This window comes from Rhinatrema bivittatum, chromosome 1, assembly GCF_901001135.1.
Source record: "Rhinatrema bivittatum chromosome 1, aRhiBiv1.1, whole genome shotgun sequence".
In the NCBI taxonomy this organism is placed as follows: Eukaryota; Metazoa; Chordata; class Amphibia; order Gymnophiona; family Rhinatrematidae; genus Rhinatrema; species Rhinatrema bivittatum.
This window is the reverse complement of record NC_042615.1, coordinates 539,403,819-539,427,077: the sequence shown is the minus strand read 5'-3', so window position 1 is coordinate 539,427,077 and position 23,259 is coordinate 539,403,819. Positions and strand designations below refer to the sequence as shown.

General features: G+C 43.7%; 1 protein-coding gene and 10 non-coding genes across 14 annotated transcripts in view; all 11 read right to left on the bottom strand.

Annotated features, from left to right (window-relative positions):
* Positions 1-361: 361 nt before the first annotated feature.
* TRNAM-CAU lies at positions 362-434 on the bottom strand. The gene has a single exon. It is a non-coding gene; the product is annotated as a tRNA-Met (tRNA).
* A 521-nt stretch (positions 435-955) lies between these two features.
* On the bottom strand, positions 956-1,028 carry TRNAM-CAU. Its single transcript has one exon. It is a non-coding gene; the product is annotated as a tRNA-Met (tRNA).
* A 521-nt stretch (positions 1,029-1,549) lies between these two features.
* On the bottom strand, positions 1,550-1,622 carry TRNAM-CAU. The gene has a single exon. It is a non-coding gene; the product is annotated as a tRNA-Met (tRNA).
* A 520-nt stretch (positions 1,623-2,142) lies between these two features.
* TRNAM-CAU lies at positions 2,143-2,215 on the bottom strand. The gene has a single exon. It is a non-coding gene; the product is annotated as a tRNA-Met (tRNA).
* Positions 2,216-2,736: 521 nt separating this feature from the next.
* TRNAM-CAU lies at positions 2,737-2,809 on the bottom strand. Its single transcript has one exon. It is a non-coding gene; the product is annotated as a tRNA-Met (tRNA).
* A 521-nt stretch (positions 2,810-3,330) lies between these two features.
* On the bottom strand, positions 3,331-3,403 carry TRNAM-CAU. The gene has a single exon. It is a non-coding gene; the product is annotated as a tRNA-Met (tRNA).
* A 521-nt stretch (positions 3,404-3,924) lies between these two features.
* On the bottom strand, positions 3,925-3,997 carry TRNAM-CAU. The gene has a single exon. It is a non-coding gene; the product is annotated as a tRNA-Met (tRNA).
* A 521-nt stretch (positions 3,998-4,518) lies between these two features.
* On the bottom strand, positions 4,519-4,591 carry TRNAM-CAU. Its single transcript has one exon. It is a non-coding gene; the product is annotated as a tRNA-Met (tRNA).
* A 521-nt stretch (positions 4,592-5,112) lies between these two features.
* TRNAM-CAU lies at positions 5,113-5,185 on the bottom strand. The gene has a single exon. It is a non-coding gene; the product is annotated as a tRNA-Met (tRNA).
* A 521-nt stretch (positions 5,186-5,706) lies between these two features.
* TRNAM-CAU lies at positions 5,707-5,779 on the bottom strand. The gene has a single exon. It is a non-coding gene; the product is annotated as a tRNA-Met (tRNA).
* Positions 5,780-14,199: 8,420 nt separating this feature from the next.
* Positions 14,200-23,259, bottom strand: part of ECPAS (Ecm29 proteasome adaptor and scaffold) — a 338,465-nt gene continuing 329,405 nt past the window's right edge. For all 4 annotated transcript variants that reach the window (XM_029614666.1, XM_029614656.1, XM_029614672.1 and 1 more), the window contains exons 47-49: positions 21,564-21,652; positions 16,735-16,806; positions 14,200-15,107 (exon numbers count right to left, since the gene is read on the bottom strand). In XM_029614666.1, the coding sequence (XP_029470526.1) occupies positions 14,968-15,107; positions 16,735-16,806; positions 21,564-21,652 (301 nt within the window). In that variant the 3' untranslated portion in view covers positions 14,200-14,967. The remainder of the gene's footprint in view (positions 15,108-16,734; positions 16,807-21,563; positions 21,653-23,259) is intronic.

Here is a 23,259-nt window from a genome sequence, read left to right as displayed (position 1 = left end):
CACAGTTTACTTAGCATTCCTGAATGGCCAGACAAAATGATCATGTAGTAAACATTCAAAAAATTCATGAAGATTTACATCCATGAAATATAAAGAAAGTAGAGGTCAGTCAGCCATATGTACACATTGGGGAGATTCAACGGCTAAGGATACGCCTAGATGTTCATGAGATGCCTAAGCTACCCTGCATATTAAACACCATTCATGGACGGGCGTGAGCGATCATTACATTTTTCTAGGTGGTGTTCAGAATTGAGATCTGAAACTTACTTGAATCTCCGGGTTTGCTAAGACTATGGAAGAAGAAGCTGCCTCCGAGTCGTTCTAAAATGTAACGTCTTGCCCAAGGACGCGTTTAGATTGCCTTCTCTGAGGATTGAACTCAGGACCTTCAGATTATGAGACTGACGCGCTGCCTGCTGCGCTAAGAAGGCTCTGTAGGCAGCGCGTCTGCCGGTGCTCCTATCACCGTCAGTAGGATCCTACATTCAGGGCATGAGGAGAGAAACCCTGCAGCACGGGGAAAGGATGAATCGCAATCAGCTTCCGTGCTCGTAGAATGGAGGCAGTGAGACCAGTTCAGGCGGAAATTGCCACAGGTTACTTAGCATTCCTGAATGTCCAGACAAAATGATCATGTAGTAAACATTCAAAAAATTCATGAAGATTTACATCCATGAAATATAAAGAAAGTAGAGGTCAGTCAGCCATATGTACACATTGGGGAGATTCAACGGCTAAGGATACGCCTAGATGTTCATGAGATGCCTAAGCTACCCTGCATATTAAACACCATTCATGGACGGGCGTGAGCGATCATTACATTTTTCTAGGTGGTGTTCAGAATTGAGATCTGAAACTTACTTGAATCTCCGGGTTTGCTAAGACTATGGAAGAAGAAGCTGCCACTGAGTCGTTCTAAAATGTAACGTCTTGCCCAAGGACGCGTTTAGATTGCCTTCTCTGAGGATTGAACTCAGGACCTTCAGATTATGAGACTGACGCGCTGCCTGCTGCGCTAAGAAGGCTCTGAAGGCAGAAGGTCTGCCGGTGCTCCTATCACCGTCAGTAGGATCCTACATTCAGGGCATGAGGAGAGAAACCCTGCAGCACGGGGAAAGGATGAATCGCAATCAGCTTCCGTGCTCGTAGAATGGAGGCAGTGAGACCAGTTCAGGCGGAAATTGCCACAGGTTACTTAGCGTTCCTGAATGTCCAGACAAAATGATCATGTAGTAAACATTCAAAAAATTCATGAAGATTTACATCCATGAAATATAAAGAAAGTAGAGGTCAGTCAGCCATATGTACACATTGGGGAGATTCAACGGCTAAGGATACGCCTAGCAGTTCATAGGATGCCTAAGCTACCCTGCATATTAAACACCATTCATGGACGGGCGTGAGCGATCATTACATTTTTCTAGGTGGTGTTCAGAATTGAGATCTGAAACTTACTTGAATCTCCGGGTTTGCTAAGACTATGGAAGAAGAAGCTGCCACTGAGTCGTTCTAAAATGTAACGTCTTGCCCAAGGACGCGTTTAGATTGCCTTCTCTGAGGATTGAACTCAGGACCTTCAGATTATGAGACTGACGCGCTGCCTGCTGCGCTAAGAAGGCTCTGTAGGCAGCGCGTCTGCCGGTGCTCCTATCACCGTCAGTAGGATCCTACATTCAGGGCATGAGGAGAGAAACCCTGCAGCACGGGGAAAGGATGAATCGCAATCAGCTTCCGTGCTCGTAGAATGGAGGCAGTGAGACCAGTTCAGGCGGAAATTGCCACAGGTTACTTAGCGTTCCTGAATGTCCAGACAAAATGATCATGTAGTAAACATTCAAAAAATTCATGAAGATTTACATCCATGAAATATAAAGAAAGTAGAGGTCAGTCAGCCATATGTACACATTGGGGAGATTCAACGGCTAAGGATACGCCTAGATGTTCATGAGATGCCTAAGCTACCCTGCATATTAAACACCATTCATGGACGGGCGTGAGCGATCATTACATTTTTCTAGGTGGTGTTCAGAATTGAGATCTGAAACTTACTTGAATCTCCGGGTTTGCTAAGACTATGGAAGAAGAAGCTGCCACGAGTCGTTCTAAAATGTAACGTCTTGCTCAAGGACGCGTTTAGATTGCCTTCTCTGAGGATTGAACTCAGGACCTTCAGATTATGAGACTGACGCGCTGCCTGCTGCGCTAAGAAGGCTCTGTAGGCAGCGCGTCTGCCGGTGCTCCTATCACCGTCAGTAGGATCCTACATTCAGGGCATGAGGAGAGAAACCCTGCAGCACGGGGAAAGGATGAATCGCAATCAGCTTCCGTGCTCGTAGAATGGAGGCAGTGAGACCAGTTCAGGCGGAAATTGCCACAGGTTACTTAGCGTTCCTGAATGTCCAGACAAAATGATCATGTAGTAAACATTCAAAAAATTCATGAAGATTTACATCCATGAAATATAAAGAAAGTAGAGGTCAGTCAGCCATATGTACACATTGGGGAGATTCAACGGCTAAGGATACGCCTAGATGTTCATGAGATGCCTAAGCTACCCTGCATATTAAACACCATTCATGGACGGGCGTGAGCGATCATTACATTTTTCTAGGTGGTGTTCAGAATTGAGATCTGAAACTTACTTGAATCTCCGGGTTTGCTAAGACTATGGAAGAAGAAGCTGCCACGGAGTCGTTCTAAAATGTAACGTCTTCCCCAAGGACGCGTTTAGATTGCCTTCTCTGAGGATTGAACTCAGGACCTTCAGATTATGAGACTGACGCGCTGCCTGCTGCGCTAAGAAGGCTCTGTAGGCAGCGCGTCTGCCGGTGCTCCTATCACCGTCAGTAGGATCCTACATTCAGGGCATGAGGAGAGAAACCCTGCAGCACGGGGAAAGGATGAATCGCAATCAGCTTCCGTGCTCGTAGAATGGAGGCAGTGAGACCAGTTCAGGCGGAAATTGCCACAGGTTACTTAGCGTTCCTGAATGTCCAGACAAAATGATCATGTAGTAAACATTCAAAAAATTCATGAAGATTTACATCCATGAAATATAAAGAAAGTAGAGGTCAGTCAGCCATATGTACACATTGGGGAGATTCAACGGCTAAGGATACGCCTAGATGTTCATGAGATGCCTAAGCTACCCTGCATATTAAACACCATTCATGGACGGGCGTGAGCGATCATTACATTTTTCTAGGTGGTGTTCAGAATTGAGATCTGAAACTTACTTGAATCTCCGGGTTTGCTAAGACTATGGAAGAAGAAGCTGCCACGGAGTCGTTCTAAAATGTAACGTCTTCCCCAAGGACGCGTTTAGATTGCCTTCTCTGAGGATTGAACTCAGGACCTTCAGATTATGAGACTGACGCGCTGCCTGCTGCGCTAAGAAGGCTCTGTAGGCAGCGCGTCTGCCGGTGCTCCTATCACCGTCAGTAGGATCCTACATTCAGGGCATGAGGAGAGAAACCCTGCAGCACGGGGAAAGGATGAATCGCAATCAGCTTCCGTGCTCGTAGAATGGAGGCAGTGAGACCAGCTCAGGCGGAAATTGCCACAGGTTACTTAGCGTTCCTGAATGGCCAGACAAAATGATCATGTAGTAAACATTCAAAAAATTCATGAAGATTTACATCCATGAAATATAAAGAAAGTAGAGGTCAGTCAGCCATATGTACACATTGGGGAGATTCAACGGCTAAGGATACGCCTAGATGTTCATGAGATGCCTAAGCTACCCTGCATATTAAACACCATTCATGGACGGGCGTGAGCGATCATTACATTTTTCTAGGTGGTGTTCAGAATTGAGATCTGAAACTTACTTGAATCTCCGGGTTTGCTAAGACTATGGAAGAAGAAGCTGCCACTGAGTCGTTCTAAAATGTAACGTCTTGCCCAAGGACGCGTTTAGATTGCCTTCTCTGAGGATTGAACTCAGGACCTTCAGATTATGAGACTGACGCGCTGCCTGCTGCGCTAAGAAGGCTCTGTAGGCAGCGCGTCTGCCGGTGCTCCTATCACCGTCAGTAGGATCCTACATTCAGGGCATGAGGAGAGAAACCCTGCAGCACGGGGAAAGGATGAATCGCAATCAGCTTCCGTGCTCGTAGAATGGAGGCAGTGAGACCAGTTCAGGCGGAAATTGCCACAGGTTACTTAGCGTTCCTGAATGTCCAGACAAAATGATCATGTAGTAAACATTCAAAAAATTCATGAAGATTTACATCCATGAAATATAAAGAAAGTAGAGGTCAGTCAGCCATATGTACACATTGGGGAGATTCAACGGCTAAGGATACGCCTAGCAGTTCATGAGATGCCTAAGCTACCCTGCATATTAAACACCATTCATGGACGGGCGTGAGCGATCATTACATTTTTCTAGGTGGTGTTCAGAATTGAGATCTGAAACTTACTTGAATCTCCGGGTTTGCTAAGACTATGGAAGAAGAAGCTGCCTCCGAGTCGTTCTAAAATGTAACGTCTTGCTCAAGGACGCGTTCAGATTGCCTTCTCTGAGGATTGAACTCAGGACTTTCAGATTATGAGACTGACGCGCTGCCTGCTGCGCTAAGAAGGCTCTGTAGGCAGCACGTCTGCCGGTGCTCCTATCACCGTCAGTAGGATCCTACATTCAGGGCATGAGGAGAGAAACCCTGCAGCACGGGGAAAGGATGAATCGCAATCAGCTTCCGTGCTCGTAGAATGGAGGCAGTGAGACCAGTTCAGGCGGAAATTGCCACAGGTTACTTAGCGTTCCTGAATGGCCAGACAAAATGATCATGTAGTAAACATTCAAAAAATTCATGAAGATTTACATCCATGAAATATAAAGAAAGTAGAGGTCAGTCAGCCATATGTACACATTGGGGAGATTCAACGGCTAAGGATACGCCTAGATGTTCATGAGATGCCTAAGCTACCCTGCATATTAAACACCATTCATGGACGGGCGTGAGCGATCATTACATTTTTCTAGGTGGTGTTCAGAATTGAGATCTGAAACTTACTTGAATCTCCGGGTTTGCTAAGACTATGGAAGAAGAAGCTGCCACTGAGTCGTTCTAAAATGTAACGTCTTGCCCAAGGACGCGTTTAGATTGCCTTCTCTGAGGATTGAACTCAGGACCTTCAGATTATGAGACTGACGCGCTGCCTGCTGCGCTAAGAAGGCTCTGTAGGCAGCACGTCTGCCGGTGCTCCTATCACCGTCAGTAGGATCCTACATTCAGGGCATGAGGAGAGAAACCCTGCAGCACGGGGAAAGGATGAATCGCAATCAGCTTCCGTGCTCGTAGAATGGAGGCAGTGAGACCAGTTCAGGCGGAAATTGCCACAGGTTACTTAGCATTCCTGAATGTCCAGACAAAATGATCATGTAGTAAACATTCAAAAAATTCATGAAGATTTACATCCATGAAATATAAAGAAAGTAGAGGTCAGTCAGCCATATGTACACATTGGGGAGATTCAACGGCTAAGGATACGCCTAGATGTTCATGAGATGCCTAAGCTACCCTGCATATTAAACACCATTCATGGACGGGCGTGAGCGATCATTACATTTTTCTAGGTGGTGTTCAGAATTGAGATCTGAAACTTACTTGAATCTCCGGGTTTGCTAAGACTATGGAAGAAGAAGCTGCCTCCGAGTCGTTCTAAAATGTAACGTCTTGCCCAAGGACGCGTTTAGATTGCCTTCTCTGAGGATTGAACTCAGGACCTTCAGATTATGAGACTGACGCGCTGCCTGCTGCGCTAAGAAGGCTCTGTAGGCAGAACGTCTGCCGGTGCTCCTATCACCGTCAGTAGGATCCTACATTCAGGGCATGAGGAGAGAAACCCTGCAGCACGGGGAAAGGATGAATCGCAATCAGCTTCCGTGCTCGTAGAATGGAGGCAGTGAGACCAGTTCAGGCGGAAATTGCCACAGTTTACTTAGCGTTCCTGAATGTCCAGACAAAATGATCATGTAGTAAACATTCAAAAAATTCATGAAGATTTACATCCATGAAATATAAAGAAAGTAGAGGTCAGTCAGCCATATGTACACATTGGGGAGATTCAACGGCTAAGGATACGCCTAGATGTTCATGAGATGCCTAAGCTACCCTGCATATTAAAATGGCACCTATGGCCCTTTGCCCTTACCATATGACAGGGTATCCGTGCCATTGGCCAGCCCCATGTCACATGGTAGGAGCACTGGATGCCCCACACCATCTTTAAAAATGGTGCTGGCGTTCCATTTCTCCTACCATGTGACAGGGGCCGGCTAATGGCACAGATACCCTGTCGTATGGTAAGGGCCATAGGCACCATTTTTATTAGTGGCAGGTGATGACCCGAGAGCAGGAGATCACTCCCGGGACCCCCACTGTACCACCAGGTACTTGTAAAAAGTTTCGGGGGGGGGGGGGTTGGGATGGTGGGGGAAGCTAAGGGATCTGTTTTAAGGGTCGGAGTGGGTTTTTTGTTTATCAGCTTGGGCGCAGCCAAAAAAAAAAAAAACTATCGGACCGCATGAAAAAAATTTCATGATGTGAATTGAAACAGATTCTGGTCCTGATTCACATCTCTAGTGTATTATGCTATATAAATGGCTGCAGACAAAGAAAGCATTGCAAGCAAAACCTCTGACCACGTGCAGGAGAAAGAACAAAAGAGAGAGAGTAGGATTTTAAAAACTTAATTTGATTTTGTAAGAGAAAATTTAAATCTCTAACATATGGGAACCCTTTTAAACTAAATTCTATTGTCTCTAATTGGTATATTAGAAATGTTTTGATTTTATGAGAATGTCACTTGTAGACATATTTTTAATCTCTATTGTCTCTGTCACCTTGGTAACAGTAGTTACTTTTATAATTATTTACTGCTTGATTAGATTAAGATTTAAACATGGAAATGTTTCATAGAATCATTTAGAGGTTTTAAGATTTGATATTTTTCTTTTATCTGGAATAAAAGAAGATATTTTAATATTTACCATCTGGTTTATTTCTCTGCATGCTGTGCTATATCAATCATTGGTTAATATAATTCTAAAGAAAAGAACTCATATCTCTGAATAAAAATAAACTTTTTGCCTATAGGCAGGAAGGGTAAAAAAAATAATAAGACAGGTTTGTTTTTCCAAGCAAGTTCTAGTAGTTGTGGTTAGGCCTCCAGATTATTCTTTTTTTTTCACAGCACACCTATGACCCACTCATCGTGCTTGTGGGTAGAATCCCACTACACAGCAAAGTCCAAGCATTACTTGCTGCCAAAAGGCAAATCACAGCATGTGATGACACCTTCTTTGCCAATGCTCCCCCAACTTTGAGGTGCAAAACTGATGAGGAAGCTGAGATCTTGACCTGATAACACTCCAAGAATCTGGTTTCAGCCCGTGAAACTGCATTGGGAATGGCTCTACATCATTTCCTCTCATGGAAGAGCAGCAGCAAAGACCATGGTGACCGATAATGCCCATGGTGCTCTGTGGTTGTGTCCTCTGGCATCCATGTCCACTGGTGCCCATAATGGTGACAGCATCCATAGGGCCCATAGCACTTTTGCACTCACCAAAGATGGATCACATCAAGGACATCAAACGACTGCATCCAGGGTTTCAATGGTGCTTGACCGAATCCTGGTCAGTTCAATGGTATATAGCGCCATCGCTGGTGCCTGTGGATCTCAACAGCCCAGTGGTACTGATAGAGAATCTGGTGCCTGAAGGCATCGATGGACCAGCAATACCAAGGATGCCAGGTATGCCTATAGGCAGAGGCTCTGTAGCCCCTACATGGCTCCAACACTCCCCATTGGTACCCAGGGGTGCCTACAGGCAGAGGTTCTGCGGCCCCTAAAAGGCTCCAAACACTCCCCATCAGTACCCAGGGGTGCTTACAGGAGGAGGCTCTGCAGCCCCTACATGGCTCCAACACTCCCCATCAGTACCCAGAGGAACACTCAACAGTGTCCCTTGCCAGCAGCTATGGCTGATAGTCTTGCTAGCACTCATTAACACTAATAGTGTATGAATCCAGGTGGGCCTTCTGATGCCCCCTGATCCCAGCAGCTCAGGGCACCTGAGATCATCTGCATCCATGGTGCCTGATAGCTATAGGCCAGTGATGGGACATCATAATGCCCCTCAGTGCCCCATCAGGACACTACCAAGGAGCCTCAATAGGACCAGACCACTAGACCACTGTGCCTAGATGCCTTAGCATACCAGGGTGCCTTAAGTAAATGGCGATCCTGGCGCTCGATCCATTCAAGGCCAAAATCCCTGTTGCTCAAAGGCTTCAGTGGCACTCAAGGACTCTCAAGAGCCCTAGCGGTCGACAACCTCAGGGTCAACCAGGGCATTCAATGGTGATGCCAGTGCCTCATTGGTGGTGCTCAACCTTGTCGAGAGTGGCAACGAAAGGCATTGGTGGCCAACATGTCTGATGGCCTATATGATGGCCCTACATCTCGATGCCATCAAGACCATGCACCTCAATAGCATCAAGGGCACTGAGGCATCGAGAGTGGCTCTGATGATGAGGGGGACCATGGTGCTTGATGGCAGACACTAGAGGTTGGTGCCACTACTCCGCCACATCGCGGCCCTAGGTGCTCGAGAACTCCAGTGCATCAAGACTCCACCTTCACAGATGCCTACAGTACAGAAGGCCCTTATGGCATCAAGGGTGCCCCGGAACCTCAACAGCATCAAGGGTGATCAAGGCGCTCATTGGAAATCCTGGTCCAAAACATGGTCCTGACATCGATACATCAGATCAATAGTGCACTGGTCACAGATGTGCAAGGGCAATAGTTACTGGGCATGGCTCCAAAGGTGCGGCAGCAAGCTGCTTGCCCAGGCTCCTGCTCACCTTCTCTCACAAGGAGACTGCACTGCCATCAATGGCGAGCAGGAAGGGGGACTAAATCATCCTGGGCTCCTGCCCGTGGAGACTATTTCCTTTGAATGTGGAGAGGATGAGCTCTCCCCCACAGGAAGTGTGATCCTCACTCTCTGCACTGTCTGAAGCTCCATTGATGCTGTTAGATCAGTGAAATGAACTGGAACCCCTGCCCGGGAAGAATTCAAAGGAGTCCCCAGGCTCAGCAGCTACACAGATAACCCATGGACTGTATTCGGTCAGTCCTGCCAGCATCTGACAAAGGTACAAAAACAGACAGAGCAAGGAGAGGACACAGATACTAAACTGACAGTGCAGTATTTTTATTTATTTTTTTAATATGGGAAGAAATAGACTGTCAGAGTGCACAGTAACTAAGGCCCACCATGAGGAAAAAGGAAAAGAAATAAAACTACTGTAAGGAAGGAACGAAAACAGCTGCAGCTGTAGAAAAAAAATCACTTCCAAAACTGTAAAGAGAGAGCAAAGCTGAATACTGTGAGTCACACGGCTCCCACGACCACATGGCTCCAGGGAAATAAAGAGAGACTGAGGGACTCTGCCTAGGGACCAGGGTGATGACTAAAGCTGCACATGCTCAGTAGGGCATGGTTGAAAGTTCTAGATTCTTTGAGATCAAAGTTCTGTGCCGGGCTCCATTCAATGATGACACCCATGTGAGAGGTCTACCATCCTGCTTTGTCCTCAGAGAATTCTATTGTCTTTCTTCTGGTTCTCTTTGTGCATGGCTTGAGACATGGCCTGCACTTTTCAACTTTAAAAGGACCCATAACACTGCTGAGGGAACAGACTAACTGACCGCTCAGACATGGAGTCTCCATGCTCTAGCTTCCATATTGGAGCCAAGCCTGCCCCAGAATGTCCATTGGCATCAAGAGCCTTCGCCCCCTTTGCTTTGGTAGCTCTGTTACTATAAGGGCATAAAGCAGATGCAGTGTATGGGGTTTTTTTTCGCCCAGAGGTAAAGATGATATTTTAGGTTTTTTTCTCCTTTAGATGTTTTTATTTATATATTTGCAGTATTTATTCTATTTTTATATACGCCTTAAATCTAGTCATTTTTCTTCTCATAACAAGAGAAAGAAAATACAAGCAGCAATCACACGGAATTTGTTTTACATACTGTATCCTTTCACACTATGTAGAAGATGTGACAGTAAATAGTATGCATTGTCAATAAAACAAATCTGTTAAACTGTCAGTAAATATGTTATATGTAAGTTGACAATTCTGATTTTTCTGCATGCTACAGGACGACACCAAAACAATTACATTTTCCTGCTGCCATTGAGTTCTACTGGTTCACAGATCCTTGGGTTTAAACCCACTTTAAACTGGAATAATTTCCTGAACCCTACACCTGATAAGATTAGCCAGAACACATTGCAAACCAGCTCTTAAACCGATTCTGGGGTTTCTAGGTTCAATAGCAGAACTGGTTATTTATAAAATAGGTTAAACTTTCATAATCTGGCCTACACCATTTTATGTATGATTTATGAAAGCTTTCCTGCTATACTAGATTAACTTTTTCAGCAATCAGATGTTTTATGTAGCTCAATGTATAAAAGGGCTCCAATCACTCTATAATCTTTTTGGCCACGGAAAACAAACTACAGTATGAACCAACTGCCATGAAAGCAGATATTCAGGAGATATTACTTTCCTTCCCCACAAAAAAAAAATGTAATAGTGGAATCTGTAAAAAATAAAAAAAATTTCACAGGAAGAGGCAGGGGTTCTTCTCCCATTATTCATTTTAAAGATTTCAATTCATGAAAGTGTATTGGCTTTGACAATTTTTACACATACATGATTTGCATACTTTGGATCTCCCATGTATGAAAATCTATCCGATACATACTCATTACACGGCTGGTTAGGTATGCCTCCAGGAGAGGGCTGGCCAATGCAATTTCGGTGCGTGTAAAACAGGCACTCATGATTGAGCACCCACTCTCCCAACGCGCGCTGATCCACCTCTCCCAGGCACCCAATTTAATATTAAAAGTAGCTGTCACTGTAAAAAGGAGGCTTAATATGAGCATCCATTTTCTCCAGCTACCGGCACAATATACACCCACAATACACCCAGGCTGGACTGTGCATATTGTGGGTGTATATTGGGCACCCAGAAATTTCTTTTTCCGCAATTTTTTTTTTTTTTTTTTTAGCTGATTCCACTTTCTGTGGTTCCTCCTACTTAGTATCATGATGACACTAGTAGGAGGGATCACAGAAAGCAGGAACTTTGATTTTTGACAATGAGCCCTTGAGTGCAGCAGACCTTTTATGCCAGCCCTGGGCTAGCATAAAATTAGCCGCACTGCAAGGGTGCATTGGCCACATGGGAAATTATTTGCATCGCAGGGATTAGCTAATAGCCTCTACATGTAATTTACATGTGATGAGCACTATTAGCTACGCGCTCGACTGGATGCGTGTTTTGGACTCGCTTCCATAACCCCTGATGCAAAATGGGGATTATTATGCCCAACCACGTTGAGCCAAGCACTAGTCGCAGCACACTGTAATGTATTGGCCTGTGCAGTATAGCCTCAGATTAATTCATTAGACTGACATCTTATGACCACTGCTAGTATTGCAGTACCTGATGCATTTGTGATGCAGACACCTTATGATTTCTGCTGGTACTACAGCCCAATTAATTATACTCCACATTTGACTACTGAAAAAGAGGGACATATGACTAATAACTTTTGGAAGTGGTCTAAAAGTGAAAAAATTTCAAATACTTGAAAATATATACTTAAAAATACAAAAACTGCTTTTCTGAGGCTATGATTAGAAGTGGACAATGGCTAGATAAATATGCTGACTTTGGCTGGACATGATGGTCCATTTTTCCATAAAGAGCATAAACTGACAAAAACTATATAAAGTGTAGTAAAATGTTTTTTTTTTGTATGTGTGTGAATCAATTGTGCATATTGCTGTGGATTTCTCACTATAGTGGTAATTTGTCTATTAGTTATTTAATTATACTGGTATCATCTAACTACTGGTGACAGTGCAGCTGCTGCTTAATCTGTTATACTGACATTCTATGCCAGACCCTGATAGCATAGCCTTTATTAATAGTCAGAGTTGTGGGCACTGCTGCTATTGCAGCCTCTGATTAATCTTATTTGGTCACCCTGATGCAGCTGCTATTTCATCTGAGTAATTTGTAACACTGATGCACTGTGGGTGCCCCTGCAGCCTCTCCTTGTTATGACGACACTTCATGGGCACTGCAGTCCCTTTTTAATATAATCATGATGTAGCAGCTGCTGGTACTGCAGCCTCCAATCCATCCATTATAGTGGACAACTTGTGACTAGTGTTGGTATTGCAGCATCTGCTTATTCTATTCTACAGCCAGCTTGTAGCTGCAGCATCCATTGCCATCTAGCTGATTTGAGTTGGACGTTTGGGTTCTCGCACAATATGGTAACGTGAAAATATCTGAAAATGAGAATACATGACTTTTTAAACCAGTCCTTTTTCTTTGCTCAGTTTAAGGGTGATTGTTGTAAAACTACATGAGCACCTCCTCCCTATTGTCTATTCAAACACTTATATAAAACAGATTTAGACATTGTCTCACAATTTTCCCTGAGCAGTGTGTCTGTGCTTGTCGTCAGAGCGAAGGGCTCACAGGTATGCAGATATCCAAATGCAGACATCCCCAGTCATTTTCACAGGATCTAGAGTCCAGGGCTTTTCCAACCTCTCCTGGCCATGGTAAGAAGAGTGAAGGGAACTCCAGCAGATAGGAGAGGGGATTAAGGGAGGAGTGGAAGGAAAGGGGGAAGAATGGAAAGAGCAGCAGCTGGGTTATTTAGGAAAAGAAGAGAAAAGAATAGCAGAAAGCAGCACAGGAAAGAGGAGAGAGGGAGCATAGCTGCAGAAGAGAGGAAGAAAAGGTATGTAGGAAAGGGTGAAGATAGAGGGGTAATAAATGCAGTGTGGAAGAAAGGAAGCAGGGGGAGGGGAAAGAGGAACATAGATGGAAAAGAAGGGAAGGAGCTGCAGAAAGAAGATGGAGATCAGTGATCGCTCTACAGGCTCCAATCTAGAAGCCAACTCCTGTTTCAAACTGCGGCGAGGGAGGGGGAAGAAATTAACCAAAATGGGTAAGGACCTGCAGGAGGGATGAGCAGAGTGGGTGCAATGGACTGGGACTACAGATGAAAGGTGGAGACAGGCAGAAGTCAGCCAAGGAAGAAAGGCTGGGCTAAGGAACCCAGAGAAAGCCCCCCCCCAGTACCTGCCACCCTTTGAAAGTAGACTGCAATGCAAGATAATTGGGTGCAACTACACTACACGCTCTGGGTTTCAGCCATGGTGTACAGAACTGAACTCGAGCAAGAGGTGACTGGTGTAAGCTTCACTAGAGCAGAGCACAACAGAATAGGGAGAAGCCTGGGTGCACCCCTCCTATTCCACCTCAGAAGCATTCTCCTGTACGAACTGCAAACTTTGCAGGGAGCCAGTATATGGAACTTTTCTTTTTTTTTATATAAAGATACTATTGTCTATATTAGTTGTTTGAAAAATAGCAACAAATGATTTACATGCCAGATCTCCTTTATAAAGATTGGTCTTTTGAAGTTTAAGGCGGTGGGGTTGGGAGTTCTAAGTGTGCTGCGCTCAAGCTCCTTTGCTTCTAGTGGCTCCAGGCCCACGTGACTCGGGGTCAGAGCAGCAGCTTGGAGAACAACCCCATTCCACCTACTGGCTTCTCCCCTTCATGAAGCATGGCGCCTCAGTATCCTTGACCCCGCCTCATACATGCGCTTCCTTGTTCAATAAGAAAACCAATCCAAAAAGCAGGGTCAACCCTGGAGCTTGTGAGTACGTGTGAGCTTACAGACACCGTGCTCCATGATTACTGCTGCCGCCACCACTATGAAATGGATTAGAATAATCATTTCTCACACAAAGCAGTGAGAACAGGCAGCAGCAGCAGCCCACTCTAATCAGAGCTCCAGTGCATATTCTACTCTCAGCCCTGCTGCAAGCGGTGATGTGCTGCCTTGTACTCGTTGCTGTGCTTATCTATCCCCAGCTTACGACCGTGGACGCTCTATTCCCCCTCCGGGAGGGTTGCAGCAGTTTTTTTTTCCTTCTCACTTTGACTCTTGCAGGTCCTGGCAACTATAATCCAACAAGCAGCACGGTCACTACACTGAGCCAGTTCATGCCTATCGCTACCCAACTCATCCAAGTTTAGTGCCAAAAATCTCGGTGAAGGAAGGTATTGAAACTTGCACTTTATTTCTGTTTCTTAAGTGGCCATTCTCCTCAGTGGCTCACTAGCATCACACTCAGAATAGCTTTTTTTTTTTTTTTTTTTTTTTTTTGCTGGTATTGTACTTGCTCAAGATAACAATACTCAAATGTAAATTTCATTAAATTAAGCAAATAATTGGTCAAATTGGAGACAAAATTGATGAAAATAATCCATTCCCATACAATTCATCAAAACTGTGAAATACAAATTGAAAAATGTGTTGAGTGTTTTGAAAACTGAAGGAGGACATAAATGTAATTAATAGGCAGAATGAATCACACCATACTGTTTTCCATCTACCATGTGGGAGGGTCATTGTTAACGCTGATAACTGTCCATGAAACAGATAGGGAGAGAAGGAATCCTTCTGTACATACACACTGCTGCAGATCAAGTCAACTCATTTTTCTCCCCTAAGGGGATCATCAACAAAAAAATCTGTTACAAAACAGTTTCAGATCACAACTCTTCTAAAACCCTCCAGACCAAGTGCACCAGTACAGATTTACTGGAACCTTTTTTCTTTCTTAACAGATCTGCTCTCAAATTCAAAGTTCCAAACTGGTAACCTCAGCCTCGAGGCTCGTTTTGCAGAAAGGTTAACAAGAATTCCAAGGAAATCTTTATTTTGACCACGGAATGATGCATGCTACACAACCTCATTAGCCATGTTCTGTCTTCTGAACAACACACATTGCACTTATTTGTTGATGGGCATGGCACTTTTTTTTTCATTTAGCAAAGGTTTTCAAATTTCTTCTTCAATAAAGAGGCTCTCTCGCGCAGCTCAGGCCTGCTGTCGGACTCCATGGCGCTTAAGGATCCAGCCAGCCGCTCTCTGCTTTCTGGCATCAAACTTTCCCACTGCTCAGACTCTAGGTAAAGATCACAGAGAAGCTCAGTGTGTTAAGGAATACACCAAGGGAAGAAACATGAAGGTACCATAAGGTGCATTTAGTTCAGGCATTGGGTTAGGCAACCAAATTACTTCACAGACCAATGGCTGGGGTCCAGCACTTTGTGCTGCAGGTCTCAGCCTTGCAGGAGACTTCCCCCTGTAGCCTACAGCCAGCAATCAAACCTGCTTTACCAAATGTTGCCATTTAAAATGGGAGTATGAAAAAAAAAAAAATCCAGCCCCATAAAACAAACAAATGAAAACGAAGGGGCCAAATTGGACTCTGAAAGCACACTTATCAAGCAGAATAATTATGTGCCGTTTGTTCAAATGGAAGAGATAAGGCCAGGGCTGCTATAACTGGCCAACAGTGTTATGGTACCAGAAACCGGTGCAAGTCTACAATCCCACTAGGCCGGTGGAGCATTGGCCCATTATATAGTCCTACCAATGGGCCCAAGGGCCCTTAAAAAGAATGACAGCATTCCTTGCAAGAGGTACCAGAGGGCTTATTCCTGAAAGAAGATTCCTTTCTAACCTTAAGTTAGCCAGGACTCCTCTAAAGGAATGGTATGAGGAGTCCCCACACAGCACACTTTTTGTTAATATTTTATGCCTTATCGTGGACCAGTCATCTGCTACGTGTCATACTTAATTCAACTGTGGGTTAAAATGAGCCGTTCTAGGATCCAGCCACCCCAGATAGCAAAGATCTAAAATGGACGCCTTCTCTAAGGCTGAATTGTTGTTTCCTGCTACTAAAGCCAGACGGCAGCTTCATCTCATGTGCAAATCGAGAGCTCTCCCTCCTGGCAGTCAGACATCTCCACGCACAACACAAATTGGATTTGGGAAGCAATGCCCTCAAACTGCTACATTTTAGGACTAAGACAACTAGAGATAATGTGCATAACAACCATGTAGTGGTGTCATGGGGACAAAGCACAAAGAAAGATTTATTAACCACTCATATTGTGTACACCTTTCTGTATACCAAAAATATGTTCCTATATAAATTTTATCTGGATTTCAAAGCGGGCACATCAATGTTCATTTAGGACAAAGTAAATTATCCTGGCTGTAAGAAGTGATTTTTACAGTTTAGTGAGGAAATTAACAAGTAATGATCTTTTTAGATTTTATATATTCCCAGCCTTGAAAGCCAGAAGTTCCAGTTCTATTCAGTGTTTTATTATCCCTGGGCAAGGCATCCCACCCAGATATATATAGATATAGATAGATATAGATATATATATAGATATATATCCTGAATATATATATATATATATAGCCCCGGACTGAAGACTGTTGCTGTGATGTTTGGGCTAGACAGGAAAAGGTTAAAAATCAGGAAAAACTCTGGGCAGTTAACACAGGCTTATGGCTCCACAGCCACAGTAACGGCCAGCTTCAAAGAAGCTGGAAACTTGCACCAAGGCGGAAACCACCAGGCTAAAATAAAGCCAGAATTTCTGGCATCGCTATCCTAATTGAGAATGAGAATTACCAGCTAGCCCACTACCCAAAATTAACCTGATTTTACCACTGTCAAGAACAGGTTTGGATTTATGATAAAACAGTGTGACACTGCAGAAAAGTCTTACCGTCAAGTCTTTTAAGCAGCATTTCTACCACAGACAAAGCTTCTGTTCTTACGGAGGAGTAACTTTTATTTTCTTTGAAAGGAAAAATAAATACAAACTTTATATTTGCATATACTTAACTCCTGACAACTTCCATACGTTCATAAAACAGAACCTCCCCTATCCCTGCCCCTAATTCTCTAAAGTGCAAACCCATCGTGCCAGTATCCTTGCTCTTCCAGACACTGGAGAAATTTGTGAATGATCTAGGACAATTCCCTTTCTTTCTGCAAGTGAGAAACACAACAGAGCTGTTCCTGCCTCTCAATGACTACTTCTGTCTGACGCTCTTAAAACCCCCCACGCTGCACTTCTTTCTATTCTGTCAGCTGAGGAAGGAGAGGCCAGAGAAAGCAGAGCTGCTTACTTGTAAACCAGTGTTCTCCGAGGACAGCAGGATGTCAGTCTTCGCAAATGGATGACATCATCATATGGTGCCTAGCATGTAAAGCTTATGTCACATATTCTAGAACTTTGAACCTCACTGAGCATGCCCACGGATGCATTATATCACGTAGCCAAGCGTGGGTCTCTTCAGCCTAATACAATAGCAAAAGAAAAATATAAATCATGAAATGGAGACCCAAATCCACAGGGAGGTGGATGGGTCTCATGAGGACTGACATCCTGCTGTCCGCGGAGAACATCTGTTACAGGTAAGCAACTCTGCTTTCTCCGAGGACAAGCAATATGGCAGTCCTCACACAGGGGTGAATCCTTAGCTACAGATGCCCCCCCCCTCCAAAAAAAAAGAGACAACAAAAACCAGTACCAATGGGAAAAAACAAAAAATATTTTTGTTGGCAACAGGACTGACTAAAACAAGCGCGTGGGCGCCCATATGCTCTCGTGCGCACATACGCAGGAATTTTAAATAGTGTGTGCAATTGCACACATACGATTTAAAACTTGCCTACCACGTGTATATGTGCTCCTAATTTTAAGCGGTTACTCAAGCAAACGTGATTTGCATATCTGCCTTATGACTTTGTTGGCTTTGACGCATGGGAATAAGCGGATTTTAAAACATGCTCGCGTGAAAGACACTCCCACTATTAGCCATTGGTCCACTAGTTTGCCCAGTCCATCTCGAGGTAATTCAGACTCCTCTGGTTCTTCAGCCTGCAGTCCTCCCTATTTACCCAGGCCTTTCACATAGTTTAGGCCTAAAAGCAGGAACAGAGTTGGGTTTTACACCTCAAACACGTTCCGGAGAACAGACTGGCCTAACCTGCTATTGTGCTAGCCATCTCTGTCCAAGCAATAATGTAATGCGAATGAATGGACAGAACTCCACATAGAAGCCTTGCAGATCTCCTAAATGGGGACTGATCATAAATGAGCCACCAATGCTGCTATAACTTGAATAGAGTAAGTCTTGATATGGCCCATAAGAGTCAAGCCCACATGGGCAAAACAGAAGAAGCAATTTCCTAGCCAATTGGAGAGTGTTTAATTGGCAATGGCAATCCCCAGCTTAGTCTGATCAAAAGAAACAAAGTTGAATAGGCTTTCTATAGGCTTCTGTCCATTCCATATGGAAAACTAAGGCTCTCTTGCAATCCAAACTGTGCAAGGCTTGTTCACCTTGGTAACCATGAGGCCTAGAGAAAATGCTGGAAGGACAATCAACCGATTAGGATGGAATTCCAACGCCACCCTAGGCAAAAACTTAGGGTGCCTATGCAAGACCACCCTTTATGAAAAAAACATAGTGTAAAATGGATGTCACCAATGCCTGAAGCTTACTGACTCTGCACACTGAAGTAACCGCCACCAAAACAACAACCTTCCAAGTCAGGTACTTCAGGTCACAGGAGTGCAGGTGCTCAAAGGGAGCTTTCATCAGCTAAGACAAAACCAAGTTGAGGTCCCATGATAAAAAGAGGTCTGATGAGAAGCTTCAAATGAAGCGAACCTCGAATAAAACATACAACTAAAGGCTGTACAGAGATGGGTTTACCTTCTACATGGTGATGATATGCACCAATTACACTAAGATGAACCCTGACAGAGTTGCTCAGAAAGATGTAGAAGGTAGTCAAGCAGTTTTTGTATTGAGTAGGAGAAAGGGTCTAAGAAGGGTAACTTGGAAGATGAGCTCTCCTCACCGAGGAGTCACTTCAGGGGTTTCTCGGCCAAAGCCAGACTGTTCTCGTGCTTGACACTATGCATCAATGGAGACAGATGCCGATGCTTCTTTCGCTTCCCTCAATGCTCGGCATCGGTTATCCCCAGGGCTGAGGTCGAAGAGGAGGAACCCAATGCCTTCTTTGACCAGGAGCTAGGCAATGGCCTGTATCCAGTGTCCCTACCAGCCTTCAACATCGAGGGAAACGAAGGCCCCCTCGAAGTTGAAGACTCTATTGGTGCGGCTCTGGGGGTCCTTCGATGTCTAGGTCTCTGATGCCAATGGATGTTGATGGATCAGTCTTCTGGTGCCTGAACAGACGTTCCATCAAATCCAAGCAGGACTGGCATCCTTTAAGGGACATTTGTGCGAACTTGTGGCAGCCCTGGAGATGTCATGTGATGATGTCCTCAAGCAGATGAAACATCGATCATGGAGATCCGTGATAAACATAGATCTCGTGAATAGAAGGCATCGCTGGAATGCCAAAGGTATATCAACTCAAAATACAAGGGACGCTAAATCGAATTCAAAGGTGGCAATCGATGGCTGATGGGCACCGCCACCCAGAGGGAACAGACCACAAAAGGAAACAAAAATGATTTAAAAAAAAAAAAAAAAACAAAAACCAAAAACTTACCTAGGGACAGTATGGGAAGACTGTGGGATCCCACAAGCAGCCATCTAAACAAACCCAAAAATCACAACTACCAGGCTCTATGGAAAAAGAAAGACTGAAGGGACCCGGCTTGGTGGCGTGGTATAATGACCCGGCTTGGTGGCGTGGTATAATGACCCGGCTTGGTGGCGTGGTATAATGCATATCTGGGCATGCTCAATGAGGCTCAAAAATTCTAGAAACTTTGACATATGTTTTCTGCGCCAGGCTCCATCAGATATCGCTTATCAGGCCAATCCAATAAATCAGCGTGGAAAACGGGCCCAGCCACCTCTCCTGGGTGTGCGATTGAATGTTTAAATGAGGGATCATGCTGCCAAGGAGGCGCTAGGGATAAATGTGCGCCTATAGCGCCTCCTTGGTAACGGGCACCCAGAAGAGGTGGCTGTCAGTGGGTTAAGAAAATGGACATGCAATTTTACAAGCGTCCGTTTTCCTAACCTGTGCACAGTCATGGGTTAAGAAAACGGACGCTCATTGAGTGTCGCTTTTCCTAACCTGACCTCCAGCACACTTTAAAAAAAAAAAAAAAAAGTTTTTTGTTTTTTTTTTACATTCTTGCCCTTTTTATTCCTCCAACTTAATATTGCCATGATATTAAGTCGGAGGAAGTACAGAAAAAGCAGTATTTGCTGCTTTTCTGTACACTTTTTGGGCTACTCAGAAATTAATGCCTGCTCTGGGCAGGAGTTAATTTCTGATAGAAAAAATGTGCACGTCAGGCACACTTTTTTTTTTTTTTAATCTAGGAAAATAGCTAATAGCCTCATCAACATGCATTTGCATATGATGAGCGCTATTACTTTCGTGGCGGGTTGGCCGTGTGTTTTGGAAGCGCTAATCCCCTTATAGAATAAGGGGTTGTGGATGCGCATCCAAAGCCCGTGCCCAACCAGGGGTTAAACAGTGCCCTCGGCTGAGCCCACTGAATTGCATCGACCTGAATGTGTGAGGACTGCCACCCTGCTTGTCCTTGGAGAAGTAGTCCGTGCGTTTCTCTGACCAGTTGGGTGGCAATTTTAGGAATCCATTTAAGCAGCGAGCACGACAGGGTGGGCTGCTGCAAAGGATCTGCAGCCTGATACACTCTGCCGGGCCAAGGCCACACCACAACAGAAAACCAGAAATGACGTTTGTGCACGTGAGCCAGAATTTAAGATGTTAAGTCCTACTGCAAAAAATGTTTTATTACATTTGTATTCTATTGCATTATTGCTTTGGTAGTGCTCTTTTGTTACTTGCTTTGAGCTTCTGAGGGAAAGCGGTTCATAAACAAAATTGCATGCTTGCTTGTTCTTACACCAGTCTATCAAAAACAGAAATAAATGCAGAATGAGGAATAGCTAGCGCTGATGGATAAGTGATAACAAGAAAGCACAGGAATACTTCCTGCCAGAAAACTCAAGTTGTCAGCTGATGGAGTATCCAAGTGCCTCCTGCTCACTGCCTACAATGGGACATCTCTCTGATGCTGCAGAATGAGTCTGAGCTGAGCCTACAGCATTCAAGCCAAAGACTGGAGAGCTGCCTGCTGCAAGATCAGAAAATGCACCTTCTTTCTACTCTTTTAGCCAATTTTATGCTTATTTCATTTTCAGTCCTATCACTTATTCCTGTTTTATTTTCTGCATTTTAAAAAAAATTTCTAATCAACAATAAAATGACAAGATGCACTGAAAGTGCTGCCACTGTAGAATTAAGTGCAGGCAGATACTTCTTCTGAGTTCCTGCCCACTTTGGGTACTGCTCCTGTTTAACTTGAGTGCAAAAACCATAGGGAGATTTTTTTTTTTTTTTAATCATCTTCAATTTTTATACACATCGTCATCTGTCCTCTATGTTGTAACACCAGGGGGTAAAAGGGAAAGCTAGGGGGTGGGGGGAGGTTTACAGCACAGCAAACAGAAGAGATGGGAAATAGAATAGGTTAATTGCCAGAAGAAATAGCTGTGTAATCACTATCGAGCACATTCAGCTTACCTAGAGAATGTGTGATTGCTGGACATGCTTCTAGAAGGATTTCTGCCAAAGCACTAGGGTCAGAGAATTCCTTTTCCAACAGCATTAACCTTTAACGAAGGGAAGAGGGGTGGAGGCAAAAAGAAAATTATAATTAGATTTTGCATAGGAAAGTACAAATTCCATTAACTTAAATGTACACATTTCCTCTTCAATTACTTTCAAGAGATACTTCTGTAAGGGAGGAAGAATGGCCTAATAGTTAGAGCAATGGGTTGAGGACCAGGGAAACCAGGGTTCAAATCCTGCTTCTCCCACTGATCCTGGATAGACACAACCACTATGATTGCCGATGAAATCAGTCCCGTTATTAGGAGGCACTTGATTAATAAAAGGCCAAATACGCCATCTTAAGGTAAGAGAAAAGCAAGTTTGCTTACCGTAAACGATGTTTTCCACGGATGGCAGGGTGAATTAGCCATGTTGTCTTAGCATGGCTAATTCAGCCTACTTAACCATGGAAAACTTAAAAGATCGCTTAGTCAGAAGGAAAGATTATGGCGAAAAGATACCTCAGATCAGAGCCTCTTTCTTTCTAAATAGAAAATTTGAATTAATAATACTAACAATGCCAAAAAAATCCATGATTTCAAGTTTTACCTAAAAATTCTTCTCTCAAATGGTACAAAATTTGACAAAATCTAATGCAGCTGACACCGATTGATCCTGAAATGTCAGGAAGTAAATGCAACGAATTAGCAATCTTTTTTTAAGAAAAAGATCCAAAAGCTATCAAATACATTTTCCTCATCTCTAGACCAAAAGATAACATTACAACCGCATGACATCACCGCTTGGTCACTTTTTGAGACCACACCTTCCTTAGAAATTGAATCAATTCTAAAAAATATGAATCTGGCAAATCATCCTCTACATGCAATCCCCTATAAAAGCTCTAAAATCAGTTGTTCATTTAGTCTTCTCCCATCTCTTATATTGCAAATGTATCATTCTCTGAAGGAAAAATGCCTTCACCCTTAAGATATGCTTCAATTAGACCAATTTTAAAGAATAAAAACTCCAATAGCAATGCGCTAAATAACTTTAGACCCATCTCCAACTTACTGTTCATTGCTAAGATAATGGAGAAAGTAGTACAAATTCAATTGGCGGAGCATCTCTAAGAAAATAATATACTTTTTCCACCTCAGTTTGGTTTTAGAAAACATTTTAAACTGAATCTCTTTTGTTAGCATTAACAGATACTGTATTAAGGGGATTCAATGCTGGCCAATCATACCTATCAATTTTACTTGATCTATCGGCAGCTTTTGACACCATGGATCATTTGATTCTGATTCATAGGTTATCTGAAATTGGTCTTAGTGGTAATACTCTTCAGTGGTTTAGCTCATATCTAAACGATCATTCTTTTCAGGTAAAGACTGGCAACTCCTTATCTGAGAAAATTAATATGGACTCTGGGGTCCCGCAAGGATCATGTGTGTCTGCTACCATTTTTAACATTATATGCTACCATTATGTAAATTACTATCTGCATTAGGTATTATCCACTATATATATATGCAGATGAAATTCAATTCTTAATTACAATTAAGGATTCTATAGATGTTTATATCTCAGCAGTCCAGCAATTGTTGGTTCACATGAAATTGGTTTTGAACCATCAAAAAACCAAGATTATTTTATTAAACAG